General features: G+C 45.2%; 1 protein-coding gene across 1 annotated transcript; it reads left to right on the top strand.

Annotated features, from left to right (window-relative positions):
* Window positions 1–420: 420 nt before the first annotated feature.
* On the top strand, window positions 421–12047 carry WFDC2 (WAP four-disulfide core domain 2). The gene is made up of 4 exons (XM_054467542.1): window positions 421–550; window positions 1069–1212; window positions 10494–10646; window positions 11891–12047. Exons 1-3 carry the CDS (start codon window positions 472–474, stop codon window positions 10643–10645), a joined length of 375 nt encoding a protein of 124 aa, XP_054323517.1. The 5' UTR covers window positions 421–471; the 3' UTR covers window position 10646; window positions 11891–12047.
* The last annotated feature ends 4355 nt before the right edge of the window (window positions 12048–16402 follow it).

Genomic DNA, 16402 nt, shown 5'->3' on the forward strand with positions numbered 1-16402 from the left:
CCTCCATCAAGGGGGATCTGCCCTCCCATCTGGCTGACCCCAAATCGAACCCTTTAACCTGCATGCTCCACTGCCTCCTACGGGCCCTGCCTTATCCTCCTCAACCGCCGACTGGGGACACTCTGGAGAAACCTCGGAGTCTTGGAATAGAAACCCAGGAGCCCTGAGCCTTGGCCCTCAGGCCCCAGGAGGGAGGTCAGGAGGGAGGCGTGGACAAGGGTCCGGCCGCAGCTGGTCTCGTCCTGGAAGCTGCTTAAGTTCCTGGTTCCCACCGGGGCCAAGAGTGATACCTGATCCTGGGGGATTGTGAAATGACCTCATGTGGCAGCCCGCCCGCGGTGCCCGCAAAGCCCTCCACCCTCCCTTTCCCCGCTCGGCTCCACCCCTACCCCACGCCCCCTCCCGCGCGCGCGGTTAAATCCCCGCACCTGAGCAGCGGCTCACATCTGCACCCCGCCCGGGCATAGCACCATGCCTGCCTGTCGCCTAGGCCCGCTAGCCGCCGCCCTCCTCCTCTGCCTGCTGCTGTTCGGCTTTACCCTAGTCCCAGGTGAGTGGGGCGGGGAGAGGCCCGGCGCCCAGAGGGGCCGAGCCACGAGCGAACAGGATGGAGCTAGGCGGAGGCGTAGCCTCTGGAGGCTGGGGAAGTGGGAATTGCTGGGGCGGAAGCGGCAGGGACCCTTGGAGCCTAGGGTGTGGGGTCCAATGTGCTGGAGGTGGAGAGACCACTGATGGCTGAAATTTGGGAGGATTCTGTGCTGAACGCGGACACTCCGTGGCTGCAGTGGGCTGGGGGTGGGGGCTGCTCTGCCTCGACCTCGGAAGCTCCTAGACACTCAGCTGTGCGGGGTCCCCTAGGGCTGAGATCTGAGGGCCCCGACGCCAAGGGTTAGGGAGCTCTCGTACTCCCAGGGGTCAGGGACTCCTGGTCTGGAAGTAGGAGTCTCTGGGGACTCCTAGGGCCAGAGACTGAGAATTCTTTGGGGTTAAGGTTTGGAGCAGGAGGTGGGCATCCTCTGGGGCTGGCACTACGCCCCACCCTCGACTGTCCCGGGCCTCCCCTCCCAGGCACAGAAGCAGAGAAGACTGGCGTGTGCCCCGAGCTCCAGGCTGACCAGAACTGCACCCAAGAGTGCGTCTCGGACAGCGAATGCGCCGACAACCTCAAGTGCTGCAGCGCGGGCTGTGCCACCTTCTGCTCTCTGCCCAATGGTAACCTCACGGCGGCCGAGCGGGAACGGGGCGGGGCCGCGCTGGGCTGGGAGGAGGCGGGAGGGCCCGGGTTCCGGGAACAGGGGCGCCCCCGGACCCGGGGACCCCCGGGAAAGTCAAGGCGGATGAAACCAGATCCGTCAGTGCTCTCCCTCGCACGGCCCCGGGGGAGACAAAGGCGTCGTTGAAACGCAGCCAAAGGGGGTCCCCACCCCTAGCTGGATTCGAGTCTCTGGTGCATGACGGGCTTCCGGGCACGCACAACCGGGACATTGTTCCCCGCGGCCTGGAGACCCGGGGCCGCAGTTTCCTTCTCGGACCGGCCGGAGCCTGCCCTGCGGGAAAGCCCGGAGCCTGGGGGGCTCACCTCTCCTCTTGGAGTCCCTTCCTGGGGGCCTCCCCCAGCCCTGGGGGAAAGACTGGGAGAGCCTGGCCTGGCAAGATTTTCCCCAATTCCTCTGTCCAGGCGGAAAGGAACTTTACAGATTTAGGGAAATGCCCCGCTCATCTTAAAGATGTGGATGGGAGCATCGGCGAGAAAAAAATGTTCTTGCCCAAGGTCACACCGCCATCCCATGGCTACCGGAGTCATAGTGAGGGTTCAGCTTTTGCCTTTCAGGCCAACTGGCTGAGTGATTCGAAGAAAGTGAGGAATCCTCCCTGGACACTGTATCGCCCTTCGTTGTCTTTCAGTCAATCTCTTCCACTCTAAGGATTGAGTGAGCGCGAGCTGGGGACTCTCTCAAAGGTGCTTGCTGGAGCTGCAGTCTCCACCAGGCTATCAGAACAGGGGGTAGCTTAGACAGCATGGAATCTCAGCTTTTCGTTCTCCAGAGGAAAATGCTAAGGATTAGAGGCAGGGATAGGACCTGGAGAGAACCAAGGTACTGTAATGATGTTCCTTATCCAGAATACAGCCCCTGTGACTTTTCCTCTTTGTTATTTCCTTGAAGTTGCCAGCACAGGCTGGGAAGGTTTGTAATACGATGACCCAAGACACCGATCAGCAGGGAGGTGGTAAGTGGAGGGGGACTGGCAGCCCACCAAGGGCAGCTTCAAGGTCACGAGTCCCCTCCTCTGGGCCAGGGAGAGGAGGACCAGAAGGAGAGAGGAAGATGTGGAGAGAAAGCAGGCAGCAGGCAGATGAGAGAGGTGGAGGAGCAAAGGAGGGAGTCTTTGCTGTTTGATGGATGAAGAATTTGTTCCCTAATCTCAGATGGACAGACTGAGGCAGGAAGAGGGACAAGGTCAGATGGCCTCCTGAGCCAGGGAGGGAGCCTGGAGGTTTGAATCCTAGTTCTGCCATTTTCTAGTTGTGTGACCCTGGGCATGTTGCTTTACCTCTCTGAGCCTCTGCTCTAAAATGGGAATAATTCCAAACTCTATAGGATTGGCATGAGGACTGAATGAAATAATGCATGTAAAGTGTCTATTAGTGAGAAGATACTCCATACACAGTGGCTTGTTTTGATCATAAATGGTTCCCTATTTATTTCCAGGTCAGCCCATTAGAGGTTCCTACTCCTTTCAAGAGAATGAATTTCTTTGTATTAGGAAGTCAAGACTGTTGGCAACTTAAAAAAAATTTTTTTTGGTATTATACTTTAAGTTGTGGGGTACACGTGCAGAACGTGCAGGTTTGTTACATAGGTATACATGTGCCATGGTGGTTTGCTGCACCCATCAACCCGTCATCTACATTAGGTATTTCTCCTAATGCTATCCCTCCCCTAACCCCCAACCCCCTAACAGGCCCCGGTGTGTGATGTTCCCCTCCCTGTGTCCATGTGTTCTCATTGTTCAACTCCCACTTATGAGTGAGAACATGCGGTATTTGGTTTTCTGTTCTTGTGTTAGTTTGCTGAGAATGATGGTTTCCAGCTTCATCCATGTCTCTGCAAAGGACATGAACTCATCATTTGTTATGGCTGCGTAGTATTCCATGGTGTATATGTGCCACATTTCCTTTATCCAGTCCATCATTGATGGGCATTTGGGTTGGTTCCAAATTTGCTATTGTGAACAGTGCTGCAATAAACCTATGTGTGCATGTGTCTTTATTGTAGAATGATTTATAATCCTTTGGGTATATACCCAGTAATGGGATTGCTGGGTCAAATGGTATTTCTTGTTCTAGATCCTTGAGGAATGGCCACACTCTCTTCCACAATGGTTGAACTAATTTACACTCCCACGAACAGTGTAAAAGCATTCCTATTTCTCCATATCCTCTCCAGCATCTGTTGTTTCCTGACTTTTTAAGGATCTCCATTCTAACTGGTGTGAGATGTTATCTCATTGTGGTTTTGATTTGCATTTCTCTAATGACCAGTGATGATGAGCATTTTTCATGTTTGTTGGCTGCATAAATGTCTTCTTTTGAGAAGCATCTGTTCATATCCTTTGCCCACGTTTTGATAGGGTTTTTTTCTCGTAAATTTGTTTGAGTTCCTTGTAGATTCTGTATATTAGCCCTTTGTCAGATGGATAGAGTGCAAAAATTTTCTCCCATTCTGTAGGCTGCCTGTTCACTCTGATGATAGTTTCTTCTGCTGTGCAGAAGCTCTTTAGTTTAATTGGATCCCATTTGTCAGTTTTGGCTTTTGTTGCCATTGCTTTTGGTGTTTTAGTCATGAAGTCTTTGCCCATGCCTATGTCCTGAATGGTATTGCCTAGGTTTTCTTCTAGGGTTTTTATGATTTTAGGTCTTACGTTTAAGTCTTTAATCCATCTTGGGTTAATTTTTGTAGAAGGTGTAAGGAAAGGGGCCCAGTTTCAGTTTTCTGCATATGGCTAGCCAGTTTTCCCAACACCATTTATTAAATAGGGAATCCTTTCCCCATTGCTTGTTTTTGTCACGTTTGTCAAAGATCAGATGGTTGTAGATGTGTAGTGTTATTTCTGAGGCCTCTCTTCTGTTCTATTGGTCTATATATCTGTTTTGGTACCAGTACCATGCTGTTTTGGTTACTGTAGGCTTGTAGCGTAGCTTGAAGTCAGTTAGCGTGATGCCTCCAGCTTTGTTCTTTTTGCTTAGGATTGTCTTGGCTATGTGGGCTTTTATTTGGTTCCATATGAAATTTAAAGTCGTTTTTTCTAATTCTGTGAAGAAAGTCAGTGATAGCTTGATGGGTATAGCATTGAATCTATAAATCACTTTGGGCAGTATAGCCATTTTCACGATATTGATTCTTCTTATCCATGAGCATGGATTGTCTTTCCATTTGTATCCTCTCTTATTTCGTTGAGCAGTGGTTTGTAGTTCTCCTTGAAGAGGTCCTTCACCTCCCTTGTAAGTTGTATTCCTAGGTATTTTATTCTCTTTGTAGCAATTGTGAATGAGAATTCACTCATGATTTGGCTCTCTGTCTATTATTGGTGTATAGGAATGCTTGTGATTTTTGTACATTGATTTTGTATCCTGAGACTTTACTGAAGTTGCTTACCAGCTTAAGGAGATTCTGGGCTGAGATAATGGGGTTTTCTAAATATACAATCATTTCATCTGCAAACAGGGACAATTTGACTTCCTCTTTTCCTAATTGAATACCCTTTATTTCTTTCTCTTGACTGATTGCCCTGGCCAGAATTTCTAATGCTATGTTGAATAGGGGTGGTGAGAGAGAGCATGCTTGTCTTGTGCCGGTTTTCAAAGGGAATGCTTCCAGCTTTTGCCCATTCAGTATGATATTGGCTGTGGGTTTGTCATAAATAGCTCTTATTACTTTGAGATACCTTCCATCAATACCTAGTTTATTGAGTGTTTTAGCATGAAGGGTGTTGAATTTTATCAAAGGCCTTTTCTGCATCTATTGAGATAATCATGTGGTTTTTGTCATTGGTTTTGCTTATGTGATGGATTATGTTTATTGATTTGTGTATGTTGAACCAGCCTTGCATCCCAGGGATGAAGCCAACTTGATCATGGTGGATAAGCTTTTTGATGTGCTCCTGGATTTGGTTTGCCAGTATTTTATTGAGGATTTTCACATTGATGTTCATCAGGGATATTAACCTGAAATTTTTTTGTTGTTGTGTCTCTGCCAGGTTTTGGTATCAGGATGATGCAGGCCTCATAAAATGAATTAGGGAGGAGTCTCTCTTTTTCTATTGTTTGGAATACTTTCAGAAGGAATGGTACCAGCAACTCCTCTTTGTACCTCTGGTAGAATTCGGCTGTGAATCTGTCTGGTCCCGGACTTTTTTTGGTTGGTAGACTATTAATTACTGCCTCAATTTTGGAACTTGTTATTGGTCGATTCAGGGATTCGACTTCTTCCTGGTTTAGACTTGGGAGGGTGTATGTGTCCAGGAATTTATCCATTTCTTCTAGGTTTTCTAGTTTATTTGCGTAGAGGTGTTTATAGTATTCTCTGATGGTAGATTGTATTTCTGTGGGATCAGTGGTGATATCCCCTTTGTCATTTTTTATTGTGTCTATTTCATTCTTCTCTCTTTTCTTTATTAGTCTGGCTAGCAGTCAGACTATTTTGTTGATGTTTTTCAAAAACCCAGCTCATGAATTCATTGATTTTTTTTTCTCTGTCTCCTTTAGTTCTGCTCTGATCTTAGTTATTTCTTGTCTTCTGCTAGCTTTTGAATTTGTTTGTTCTTGCTTCTCTAGTTCTTTTAATTGTGATGTTAGGGTGTCAATTTTGGATCTTTCCTGCTTTCCCTTGTGGGCATTTAGTGCTATAAATTTCCTTCTAAGCACTGCTTTAGCTGTGTCTCAGACTCTGGTATGTTGTGTCTTTGTTCTCATTGGTTTCAAAGAACTTATTTATTTCTGCCTTGATTTTGTTATTTACCTAGTAGTCATTCAGGAGCAGGTTGTTCAGTTTCCATGTAAGGCTATGCAGTTTTGAGTGAGTTTCTTAATCCTGAGTTCCAATTTGATGGTACTGTGGTCTGAGAGACTGTTAGGATTTCCATTCTTTTGCATTTGCTAAGTAGTGTTTTACTTCTAATTATGTGGTCAGTTTTAGAATAAGTGCAATGTGGTGCTGAGGAGAATGTATATTCTGTTGATTTGGGGTGGAGAGTTCTGTAGATGTCTGTTAGGTCTGCTTGGTCCAGAGCTGAGTTCAAGTCTTGGATATCTTTGTTAATTTTCTGTCTCATTGATCTGTCTAATATTGACAGTGGGGGTTAAAGTTTCCCACTATTATTATGTGGGAGTCTAAGTCTCTTTGTAGGTCTCCAAGAACTTGCTTTATGAATCAGGGTGCTCCTGTATTAGGTGCCTATATATTTAGGATAATTAGCTCTTCTTGTTGCATTGATCCCTTTACCATTGTGTAATGCCCTTCTTTGTCTCTTTTGATCTTTGTTGGTTTAAAGTCTGTTTTATCAGAGAATAGGATTGTAACCCCTGCTTTTTTTTTACTTTTCATTTGCTTGGTAAATATTCCTCCATCCCTTTATTTTGAGCCTATGTGTCTTTGCACTTGAGATGGGTCTTGACTCTTTATCCAATTTGCCAGTCTTTGTCTTTTAATTGGGGCATTTAGCCTGTTTACATTTAAGGTTAATATTGTTATGTGTGAGTTTGATCCTGTCATTATGATGCTAGCTGGTTATTTTGTCTATTAGTTGACATAGTTTCTTCATAGTGTTGACGGTCTTTACAATTTGGTATGTTTTTGTAGTTGCTGATACCAGTCGTTCCTTTCTATGTTTAGTGCTCCTTTCAGGAGACCTTGTAAGGAAGGCCTGTTGGTGACAAAAATCCCTCAGCATTTGTTTGTCTATAAAGGATTTTATTTCTCCTTCATGTATGAAGCTTACTTTGCCTGGATATGAAATTCTGGGTTGAAAATTCTTTAAGAATATTGAATATTGGCCCCCACTCTCTTCTGGTTTGTAGGGTTTCTGCAGAGACATCTGCTGTTAGTCTGATGGGCCTCCCATAGTGGGTAACCCGACCTTTCTCTCTGGGTGCCCTTAACATTTTTTTCTTCATTTCAACCTTGGTGAATCTGATGATTATGTGTCTTGGGGTTATTCTTCTCAAGGAGTATCTTTGAGGTGTTCTCTGTATTTCCTGAATTTGAATGTTGGCCTGTCTTGCTAGGTTGGGGAAGTTCTTCTGTATAATATCCTGAAGAGTGTTTTCCAACTTGGTTCCATTCTCCCCATCACTTTCAGGTACATCAATCAAACATAGGTTTGGTCTTTTCACATAGTCCCATATTTCTTGGAGGCTTTGTTCATTCCTTTTCATTGTTTTTTATCTAATCTTGTCTTCATGCTTTATTTCATTAAGTTGATCTTCAATCTCTGATATCCTTCTTCTGCTTGATCAATTCGGCTATTGATACTTGTATAGGCTTCATGAAGTTCTTGTGCTGTGTTTTTCAGCTCCATCAGGTCATTTATGTTCTTTTCTAAACTGGTTAATCTAGTTAGCAATTCCTCTAACCTTTTTTCAAGGTTCTTAGCTTTCTTGCCTTGGGGTTAGAACATGCTCCTTTAGCTTGGAGGAGTTTATTACCCACCTTCTGAAGCCTACTTCTGTCAATTTGTCAAACTCATTCTCCATCCATTTTTGTTCCCTTGCTGGCGAGGAATTGTGATCCTTTGGAGGAGAAGAGGTGTTCTGGTTTTTGGAATTTTCAGCCTTTTTGTGCTGGTTTCTCCCCATCTTTGTGGATTTATCTACCTTTGGTCTTTGATGTTGATGATCTTTGGATGGGGCTTCTGAGTGGATGTCCTTTTTGTTGATGTTGATGCTATTCCTTTCTGTTAGTTTTCCTTCTAACAGTCAGGCCCCTCGGCTGCAGGTCTGTTGCAGTTTGCTGGAGGTCCACTCCAGACCCTGTTTGCCTGGCTATCACCAGCAGAGGCTGCAGAACAGCAAAGATTGCTGCCTGTTCCTTCCTCTAGAAGTTTTGTCCCAGAGGGGCACCTGCCAGATGCCAGCCAGAGCTCTCCTGTATGAGGTGTCTGTCAGCCCCTGCTGGAAGGTGTCTCCCAGTCAGGAGACACGGAAATCAGGGACTCACTTGAGGAGGCAGTCTGACCCTTAGCAGAGCTCGAATGCTGTGCTGGGAGATCTGCTGCTCTCTTCAGAACCGGCAGGCAGGCTGAAGCCACACCCACAGCTGCCCCTTCCCCCAGGTGCCCTGTCCTAGGGAGATGGGAGTTTTACCTATAAGCCCCTGACTAGGGCTGCTGCCTTTTTTTCAGAGATGCCCTGCCCAGAGAGGAGGAATCTAGAGAGGCAGTCTGGCTACAGCGGCTTTGCCGAGCTGCGTTGGGCTCTGCCCAGTTTGAACTTCCTGGTGGCTTTGTTTACTCTGTGAGGGGAAAACCACCTACTCAAGCCTCAGTAATGGTGGACGCCCCTCCCCCTACCAAGCTTGAGAGTTCCATGTCAACTTCAGACTGCTGTGCTGGCAGCGAGAATTTCAAGCCAGTGGATGTTAGCTTGCTGGGCTCCATGGGGGTGGGATCTGCTGAGCTAGATCACTTGTCTCCCTGGCTTCAGCCCCCTTTCCAGGGGCGTGAATGGTTCTGTCTCACTGGCATTCCAGGCACCACTGGGGTATGAAAAAAAAAATCCTGCAGCTAGCTCAGTGTCTGCCCAAACGGCCACCCAGTTTTGTGCTTGAAACCCAGGGCCCTGGTGGTGTAGGCACCTGAGGGAATCTCTTGGTCTGTGGGTTGCGAAGACCATGGGAAAAGTGTAGTATCTGCTCTAGAGTGCACTGTTCCTCACGGCACAGTCCCTCATGCTTCCCTTGGCTGGGGGGGGAGTTCCCTGACCTCTTGTGCTTCCCAGATGAGGTGACACCCTACCCTACTTCTGCTCACCCTCCATGGGCTGCACCCACTGTCGAACCAGTCCCAATGAGATGAGCCACGTACCTCAGTTGAAAATGCAGAAATCACCTGCCTTCTGCATTGATTCACTGGGAGCTGCAGACTGGAGCTGTTACTATTCGGCCATCTTGAAAGCTGAACCTAAATCTTTTTTTTTTTTTTTTTGAGATGGAGTCTCACTCTGTCACCCAGGCTGGAGTGCAGTGGCATGATCTCAGCTCACTACAACCTCCGTCTCCCAGGTGAAAGCTATTCTCCCACCTCAGCCTTCCAAGTAGCTGGGATTACTGGCGCATGCCACCATGCCAAGCTAACTTTTTTGATTTTTAGTAGAGAGGGTGGTCTCGAGTCCTGACCTCTGATGATCCCACCCGCCTCAGCCTCCCAATGTGTGGGATTACAGGCGTGAACCACTGCACCCAGTGATCTGTCAGCCACTTTCCTTGTCCTCTACAGCTAATCACCCAGTTCTGTGCCTGTGTTTTACACATAAAAACCTGCACATATTTATAGCAGCTTTATTTATGATTGCCGAAAGTTGGAAGCAACCATGATGTACCTCAGTTGATGAATGGATTTGGCTGGGCCTGGCTCCCCTCTATCTAATCCGGGAAGTGGAGTGTGATTGTGTGTGTGTGTGTTAGTGGAAGGATGTGTGGTTTCTCTCTGCATGGATGAATGAGTATATTTGGAGGGTCACGGTGCTGAGAGACTGCAACTGGGATTCGGTCTGTGGGTATGAGTGAAGATTATAAGTGTGTAACCCCTCACATGTGTACTGTACTTTACACTTTAAGTGGCAGCATAGTGCTTAACCATGGCAGCAGCAGTTAAAACATAGACTCTGGAGCTAGATTTCTTGGGGTTCAAATTCTGCCTCAATTCTGTGTGACCTTCGGCAAATTACTTAACTTCTCAGTGCCTCAGTTTCCTCACTTATAACACAAGGAAATATTAACAGATCCCTCCCCTTCTTTTAGGATTATTGTGAGAATTAGAAGAGTTAATATATGTTAGGGGCTTAATACCTGGCATGTAGTAAGAGCTAATTAAGTGCTCACTGTTATAATTTCTCATAACTACAGAGTAGTTTGATATTTCAGGGAGAATATATGTTTGTTTCCACTGCTTTCACAACAACCCTATGTTGTAATTAGCACTGTTCCACTGACGCCTAAAGACACGGAGGCTCTGGAAGATTTCTGGCCCTAGGCCACGAAGGCCCACTTGGGATTCAAGCTGAGGTCCTGTGATTCCATTTGGGAGCAGGAGGAGGGATTTGCAGGTGATCTTCCTGGGCCTCCTGAGAGCAGCTCAGGTTCCCAAGATGGACTCAGGCAGGCAGCTCTGCTGTATGTGAAGCCCAGTGAGGGGCAGTGGGGGGGCCATGCTGCAGGTACAAGTTAATCTCCCTGTATCCCCTCTGCCCACTTACCCTTACTCCTTTTTCTATCCAGATAAGGAGGGTTCCTGCCCCCAGGTGAACATTAACTTTCCCCAGCTCGGCCTCTGTCAGGACCAGTGCCAGGTGGACAGCCAGTGTCCTGGCCAGATGAAATGCTGCCGCAATGGCTGTGGGAATGTGTCCTGTGTCACTCCCAATTTCTGAGGTAAGTGAACGGGAAAGAGAAAGTGCATTGATGGCCAGGTGTTGTTGGAAACAGGAGAAAACATCACCCAGGCGGAGGTGAAGGGAGGTTAGTTGCAGGAACAGCTCGGAAAGGTGTACCAGCGGGGTGACCCTCAGCCTGTTCTAAAAGAAGAGTGAAAGGTGGGTAGTCTGATGAGCTGCAGTGGGGAGGCTGTCTCAGGCAGAGGGAACAGAATAAGCAAGAGTTTGGCTGGGTGTGGTGGCTCATGCCTATAATCTCAGCACTTTGGGAGGCTGAGGTGTGCAGATCACCTGAGGTCGGGAGTTCAAGACCAGCCTGACCAACGTGGAGAAACCCCGTCTCTACTAAAAATACCAAAAAAAAAAAAAAAAAATTTAATGGGCGTGGTGGCAGGTGCCACCCACCCGCTACTCAGGAGGCTGAGGCAGGAGAATCACTTGAACCTGGGAGACGAAGGTTGCGGTGAGCTGAGATCAGGCCATTGCACTCCAGCTTGGGCAACAAGAGCGAAACTCCGTCTCAAATTAAAAACAAACAAACAAATAAAAAACAGCTTGGTTGTACCCTTGGGTTGAAATCTCGTGGTTGTCGTGTGCTACTTTTAACAATTTCTCAGCAAAGGAACCTGAAGATAACTGATAGAATCCAATAGTGCAGAGATGAGCAACTGAAGTCTAGAGAGGGGTGTGCTTTTGGTGCCCGAGAGGGAACTATGGTTTCTCTAAACTAAGCTGTGGTCTCCCTGGAGCCAGGGCTCTCAGATGCCAACTGCATGGATAGGCTTTGCAGTCAAGACCCGGGTTCAAATGTTAGCTCTGACACTTACCTAGCCTTCTCACCTCCAAGTCACAATTATCTTGCTTATAAAATGTAGCTAAATAAGATCTAATTGATCAGATAATCCCATTTTAACCTAAGGAAGAAGGCATGGCAGAACTTCCTAATAGTAGAGGGATTCTTGGGGAGAGAAATGGCCATGGCCCCTCAGGAAGGCCACAGTGGACATCTGGGACAACAGTATACCCAGGTGCCTGCTAGGGATGGTCTGAAGGAGAAGAGTATGTCTAGAACCTGTAGAAAATGCAAGCAGAGCCCCCAGAAGGTGAGGCTTTGCTGCGTGGGTGTGTGGGATGGGGTGGGGTCAAGGAGCTGGTCTAGGATTTAAGCTGCAGGTACTCTTGCCTAGTCTAATGGATATTGTTGTTGATGGTATTGTTATGATCTTCTTCCTCCATCTCCAGCCACCACCAGGCTGAGCAGTGAGGAGAGAAAGTTTCTGCCTGGCCCTGCATCTGGTTCCAGCCCAACTGCCCTCCCCTTTTTCGGGCCTCTGTATTCCCTCTTGGGCTGACCACAGCTTCTCCCTTTCCCAACCAATAAAGTAACCACTTTCAGCACATTCTGTCTCTGTCTCCTCTGACTTGGGTTGAGGTGGGTGGGCAAGTGTTAAGGGTGTGACAGGATCATCCAGGCATGAAGTCCAGAGAAGGATCATCTGGTAGGTGTTAGCATTCTCCTGGTGGATCCTTGCATCAACCCTGTGAATCTGGTCATTATTCCTCCAGGGGGATGGATGAGAAAAACGAGGCTCAGATGGGTGGTGGGATGCTTCCAAAGTCACTCAGACTCATTGCTGGGGGTGCTGATAATAGCAGCAGCATGCACCAGGTGCCAGACACGGTGCTGGGAGGTTTGCTTATGAGATCCTCTGGCTCCTCAAAACAGTCCCCAGAGCAGTTAACAACATACCCCTGTCATACACCTGGACTCCATGAGGTTACTTGCCAGTAGCCACACAGAAAGATAGCAATCCAGGATCCTCTCTTGTTGATACTTTAAGTCAAAGTTTTATTTTATATAAGTAATATAGTCATATGCATCCAAACTCAAAAGATTAAAAAAAGATATACAATGAAAAGTGTCTTTCACCCTTTACCCCCTGTCTCTACCTTCCACCCCAGCCACCAAGTTGTTTTCTATAAAGACAACAAATGTTCTCAGTTTCTTGGGTTTCTTTTCAGATATGTATCCCCAGCTCTCAATCCTTTCTCTCTCCCTTCTCTATTTCTTCCTCTTTTCCTTTCTGTTCCCCCTCTATGCCTCACTCTATTCTCTTTCTCTCTCCTCTATTCCCTCCTCTCCATCCTCCTCTCTCCATACTCCCTCTCTTAATGCCCCTCTCTATATGTACATTCCTCTCTCCATGTACATTCCTCTCTCCATAGTGTCCCCTTCTACTTCTCTCCCCACTCCCTATCTTTATCATCTCTTTCCATCTGTTAGAGTAGGTAGTTAGACATGAGCAGGACAGGAGAGGGCTCCCCCATCACACGCCCAGGAATGTCAGGTGACAATCAGGTGATGGTCAGGTAGTGGTTAAACTGTCTCTAAAATGATCACTGGGCCGGGTGCAGTGGCTCACGCCCGTAATCCCAGCACTTTGGGAGGCCGAGGCGGGTGGCTTACCTGAGATCAGGAGTTTGAGACCAGCCTGGCCAACACGGCCAAACCCCATCTCTACTAAAAATACAAAAATTAGCCAGGCATGGTGGCATGCACCTGTAATCCCAGCTACTCGGGAGGCTGAGGCAGGAGAACTGCTTGAACCCGGAAGGTGGAGGTGGAATGAGCTCAGATCACACGACTGCACTCCAGCCTGGGCAACAGAGAGAGACTCCATTTTTTTTTTTTTTTTTAAACTACAAATAACTCAAAAGTTTTCTTGGCTCTGAAAAACAAAGATCAGCAACGTTTTAAGTAAAAAGTCATAAAAGGGTTATTTTAGTCTTCTATTAGTTCAGTCTATGCAGTTAACACCTGTTCTGCTTGATATTCATAAACATTTCAGCTCTCCATGAGAGTCCTGAAAGTTTTTTCCTTGATTCTAATGTCACAATCTCCAAAGTTATCAGAAACCTGCATTCAAGAGCACATGTCAAAGTCCTATAGCTGATTATAAACACCTTTTGAAGAGAATCAAAACAAGACAATAATTGCCTGTGGGTGACAAAAAGTCTTAGGACAGCCACTACTAAAGCCACAATTGACAATTTTGCTTACTTCTGTGGCATACAATTTTACACAACAATTATAATTATTAATTACGTACACTAAGCCATATAAGAATTACAGGACTTTCCAGTAATTTTGGAATATATACTAATAACATATTATATAAATACAGCCCAAAGAAAGCCAAACACCATTTCATATTTGACAATGCTTCCTGTATGATTTTTATACCAAATAAGCCAAATGTGTCATTTTTGGACTTTAGGGGACCTAATAGCTAAAAGATTAATTAGGTCAGAAAAAGACATAATTTATAATTTGGTTTTGGAAAGTTTGTTACTATCAAAGGTTTAAAACACTTGAAATTATAGAAGAGAATCATAGGCCACCATAAGTTATCTAGCCAAAATAACTCAAAAATTTTAAAAAGGCAAAAAACTTTATTCATGGAAAACCCTGTTCAAGAGAAAGCCAAATTTCACCTTGGCATTAGTGTACTATTAATATCAAACACAATTCTTAGTAGAACCTTAGACAAATCTCTTCAATTTTAATGTTTGACCCTAAGGTAAGATTCTCATAAATCTTATGACCCTTTACAAATTTTTGTTAAAGGGCAGATCAGTGCTCCAAGGAAACCCTTTTGTGCTTTTATTCCAATGTTCAATTTACAGAAAAACCGAATAATGTCACTTTAGCTTTAGCTAATATGTTCACATAAAAATTTTTTTACCAGATTAATCTTTCACAAACCTATCACAACTTGCTCAAACCTTCAGCTTTATCCTATCTTACTTAAAACCTTTAACCCTCTAAACTAGTGTAGCCAAAAAACTCCCACATTTCCATGCCTTCTTATAATCTTTTACCGAAAACACATTTCATTTTCCTGACACACCTTGCATGTACAACGTTTCTGTAGTAGTCTCATTGCATGTTACACTGTTAACTCTTAGAAACTTTTGTTGTTGCTGAAAAACCTGATAAGTGAGTGATTTTTAATTATGTAGCAGGTGTGGAGCCTAAGATACGAGACAAAAATGCAGACAAGGTATCTTTCCATCATAGTGAGGGAGCATCCCTGACTCCACATGTCCACAGGCCTTACCTAGAATCTAATAGCTCAAAGAATAGCTCTTCTTTGACTTTTCAAAAGTCAAAGAAGCAGTTCATGATCTTAAAGCGTTTAGCAAACCTAATTATCTGACCTAATTTAGACCAAATGTCTTTATTTTACCAATAATTTTTTAAACTGTCCTTATCTTCCGAAGCTTACTAAAGTCATGTGAACTAAAAGGCATTAGTTTTTATTTTCCTGACAAAATATTTGATTTAAGCACTTATTTTTAAGCCAATTGAGCAAAGCTCCTTCATATATAAATGCCACACACACAACACATATAAATATACAGACAGCAGAAGATCCAGTAGTTGTAAGATTTTTCATGTGGCAGTTTTTAAGTTTCTTAATTGGATTACTGGCTTCAGGGTGGGGTCCTTTGAGGAACAGGGTTAGGAAAATATGCCGTTTCTAGGGCCTAATAAGCAGATACAGATGGAAAGCAAAACAGATCCCCAAAAATTCAGGGTCCTATTTTTATAGCGGATCCTGAATTCCCAAAAAAGAAACACTACAGAACAAGACAATGAATGATCTTACTGTGAGTTTCATTGCAAGACAACCCAGAGTCAATCAGCCCATTCTGTGATCAGACTATCCCCCATGGGAGCCTTATCTCAGTGGTGGGGTGGGGGATGGGGACGTTTCCATACCTTCCAGGTGGCCAAGAGCACGCCTCTCTGATCTAAACGTGCAGAGAGCCAAGTATGCCCCCATAACTGCCACTGGCCATGCCCAAAAGTATATTTGCTACCTAGTTATTACACACCAAAGCTTGCTCATAATGTGAAGTAATTTCTGATACTCTAAAAAGTAAAAAACGTCAGATAGTGCAATGCAAAACAGAACAGAGCCTTAGCTTTTGAGAGAGATCTATCTGCTTCCAATTCCTGGGGTTTAATGAGGAAAACAGATGTTTTCCCTAAAACGGGGTCTGTGGCACCTCCTCTGTTTTTCTCAAGGAGTCGTAGGCTGTTAGAAATTATCTTAGGTCTTCTCATGTGTGCATCAAGAGTGGCAAGAAGACAAAACAGAAAAAAACAATTCAGTCGACTGAGAAAAAAAAATACCTGTTTTTTCCCTTGTCTTGTTTTCCCCTTGTAAAAAAAATACTTTTTTCTTCAGAAAAACAAGATTCAAGAAGAGAAAAAAGCATAAAGTCCTTTTAAATATACGTATAGCTTGGATATCTGCTTTTAATTAAGCTAACTTTTAACAAAATCTCTTACTACCAGACTCTAGCCAGGACAAACAGCCAATATTTATGGCCTTTAAACTTTACCAAAGGTAATCTCCCAGGTGAAACCAATAAGCCTTAACTAACGTTATGACTTAACCACAGGTGTACGAAGTATTTTCAAACAGGTGGTAAGCAGTCTTTACAAGATTTAGAATCTACAAAGGTAGCTTAGAGAAGGGAAAATTCAAGAAGGGAAGCCAGATGTTGTTCAAGGAGGGGCAGAAAATCAACAAATGGCAAAGCTCACATAGATATCAAACCAGAAAGGACTAATTCCCTGAGCTGGGAATTGAACCCTGAATCTGGGCTGCCATTGTGAAAAGACAAATCCTTAGCTACTAAGCTTCAGCATTGGGCAGTTTCCATTTCTTTTCTTAGAAG

This window comes from Pongo pygmaeus, chromosome 21 (genome assembly GCF_028885625.2).
Source record: "Pongo pygmaeus isolate AG05252 chromosome 21, NHGRI_mPonPyg2-v2.0_pri, whole genome shotgun sequence".
NCBI classification, from domain to species: domain Eukaryota; kingdom Metazoa; phylum Chordata; class Mammalia; order Primates; family Hominidae; genus Pongo; species Pongo pygmaeus.

What these genes read in the sequence shown, in the direction of transcription:
- WFDC2 (XM_054467542.1), top strand. Translation starts at nt 472, where the DNA reads ATGCCTGCCTGTCGCCTAGGCCCGCTAGCCGCCGCCCTCCTCCTCTGC. An exon ending in CGGCTTTACCCTAGTCCCAG is followed by an intron (nt 551 to 1,068) that starts GTGAGTGGGGCG and finishes CTCCCCTCCCAG; the next exon opens with GCACAGAAGCAGAGAAGACT. An exon ending in CTTCTGCTCTCTGCCCAATG is followed by an intron (nt 1,213 to 10,493) that starts GTAACCTCACGG and finishes TTTTCTATCCAG; the next exon opens with ATAAGGAGGGTTCCTGCCCC.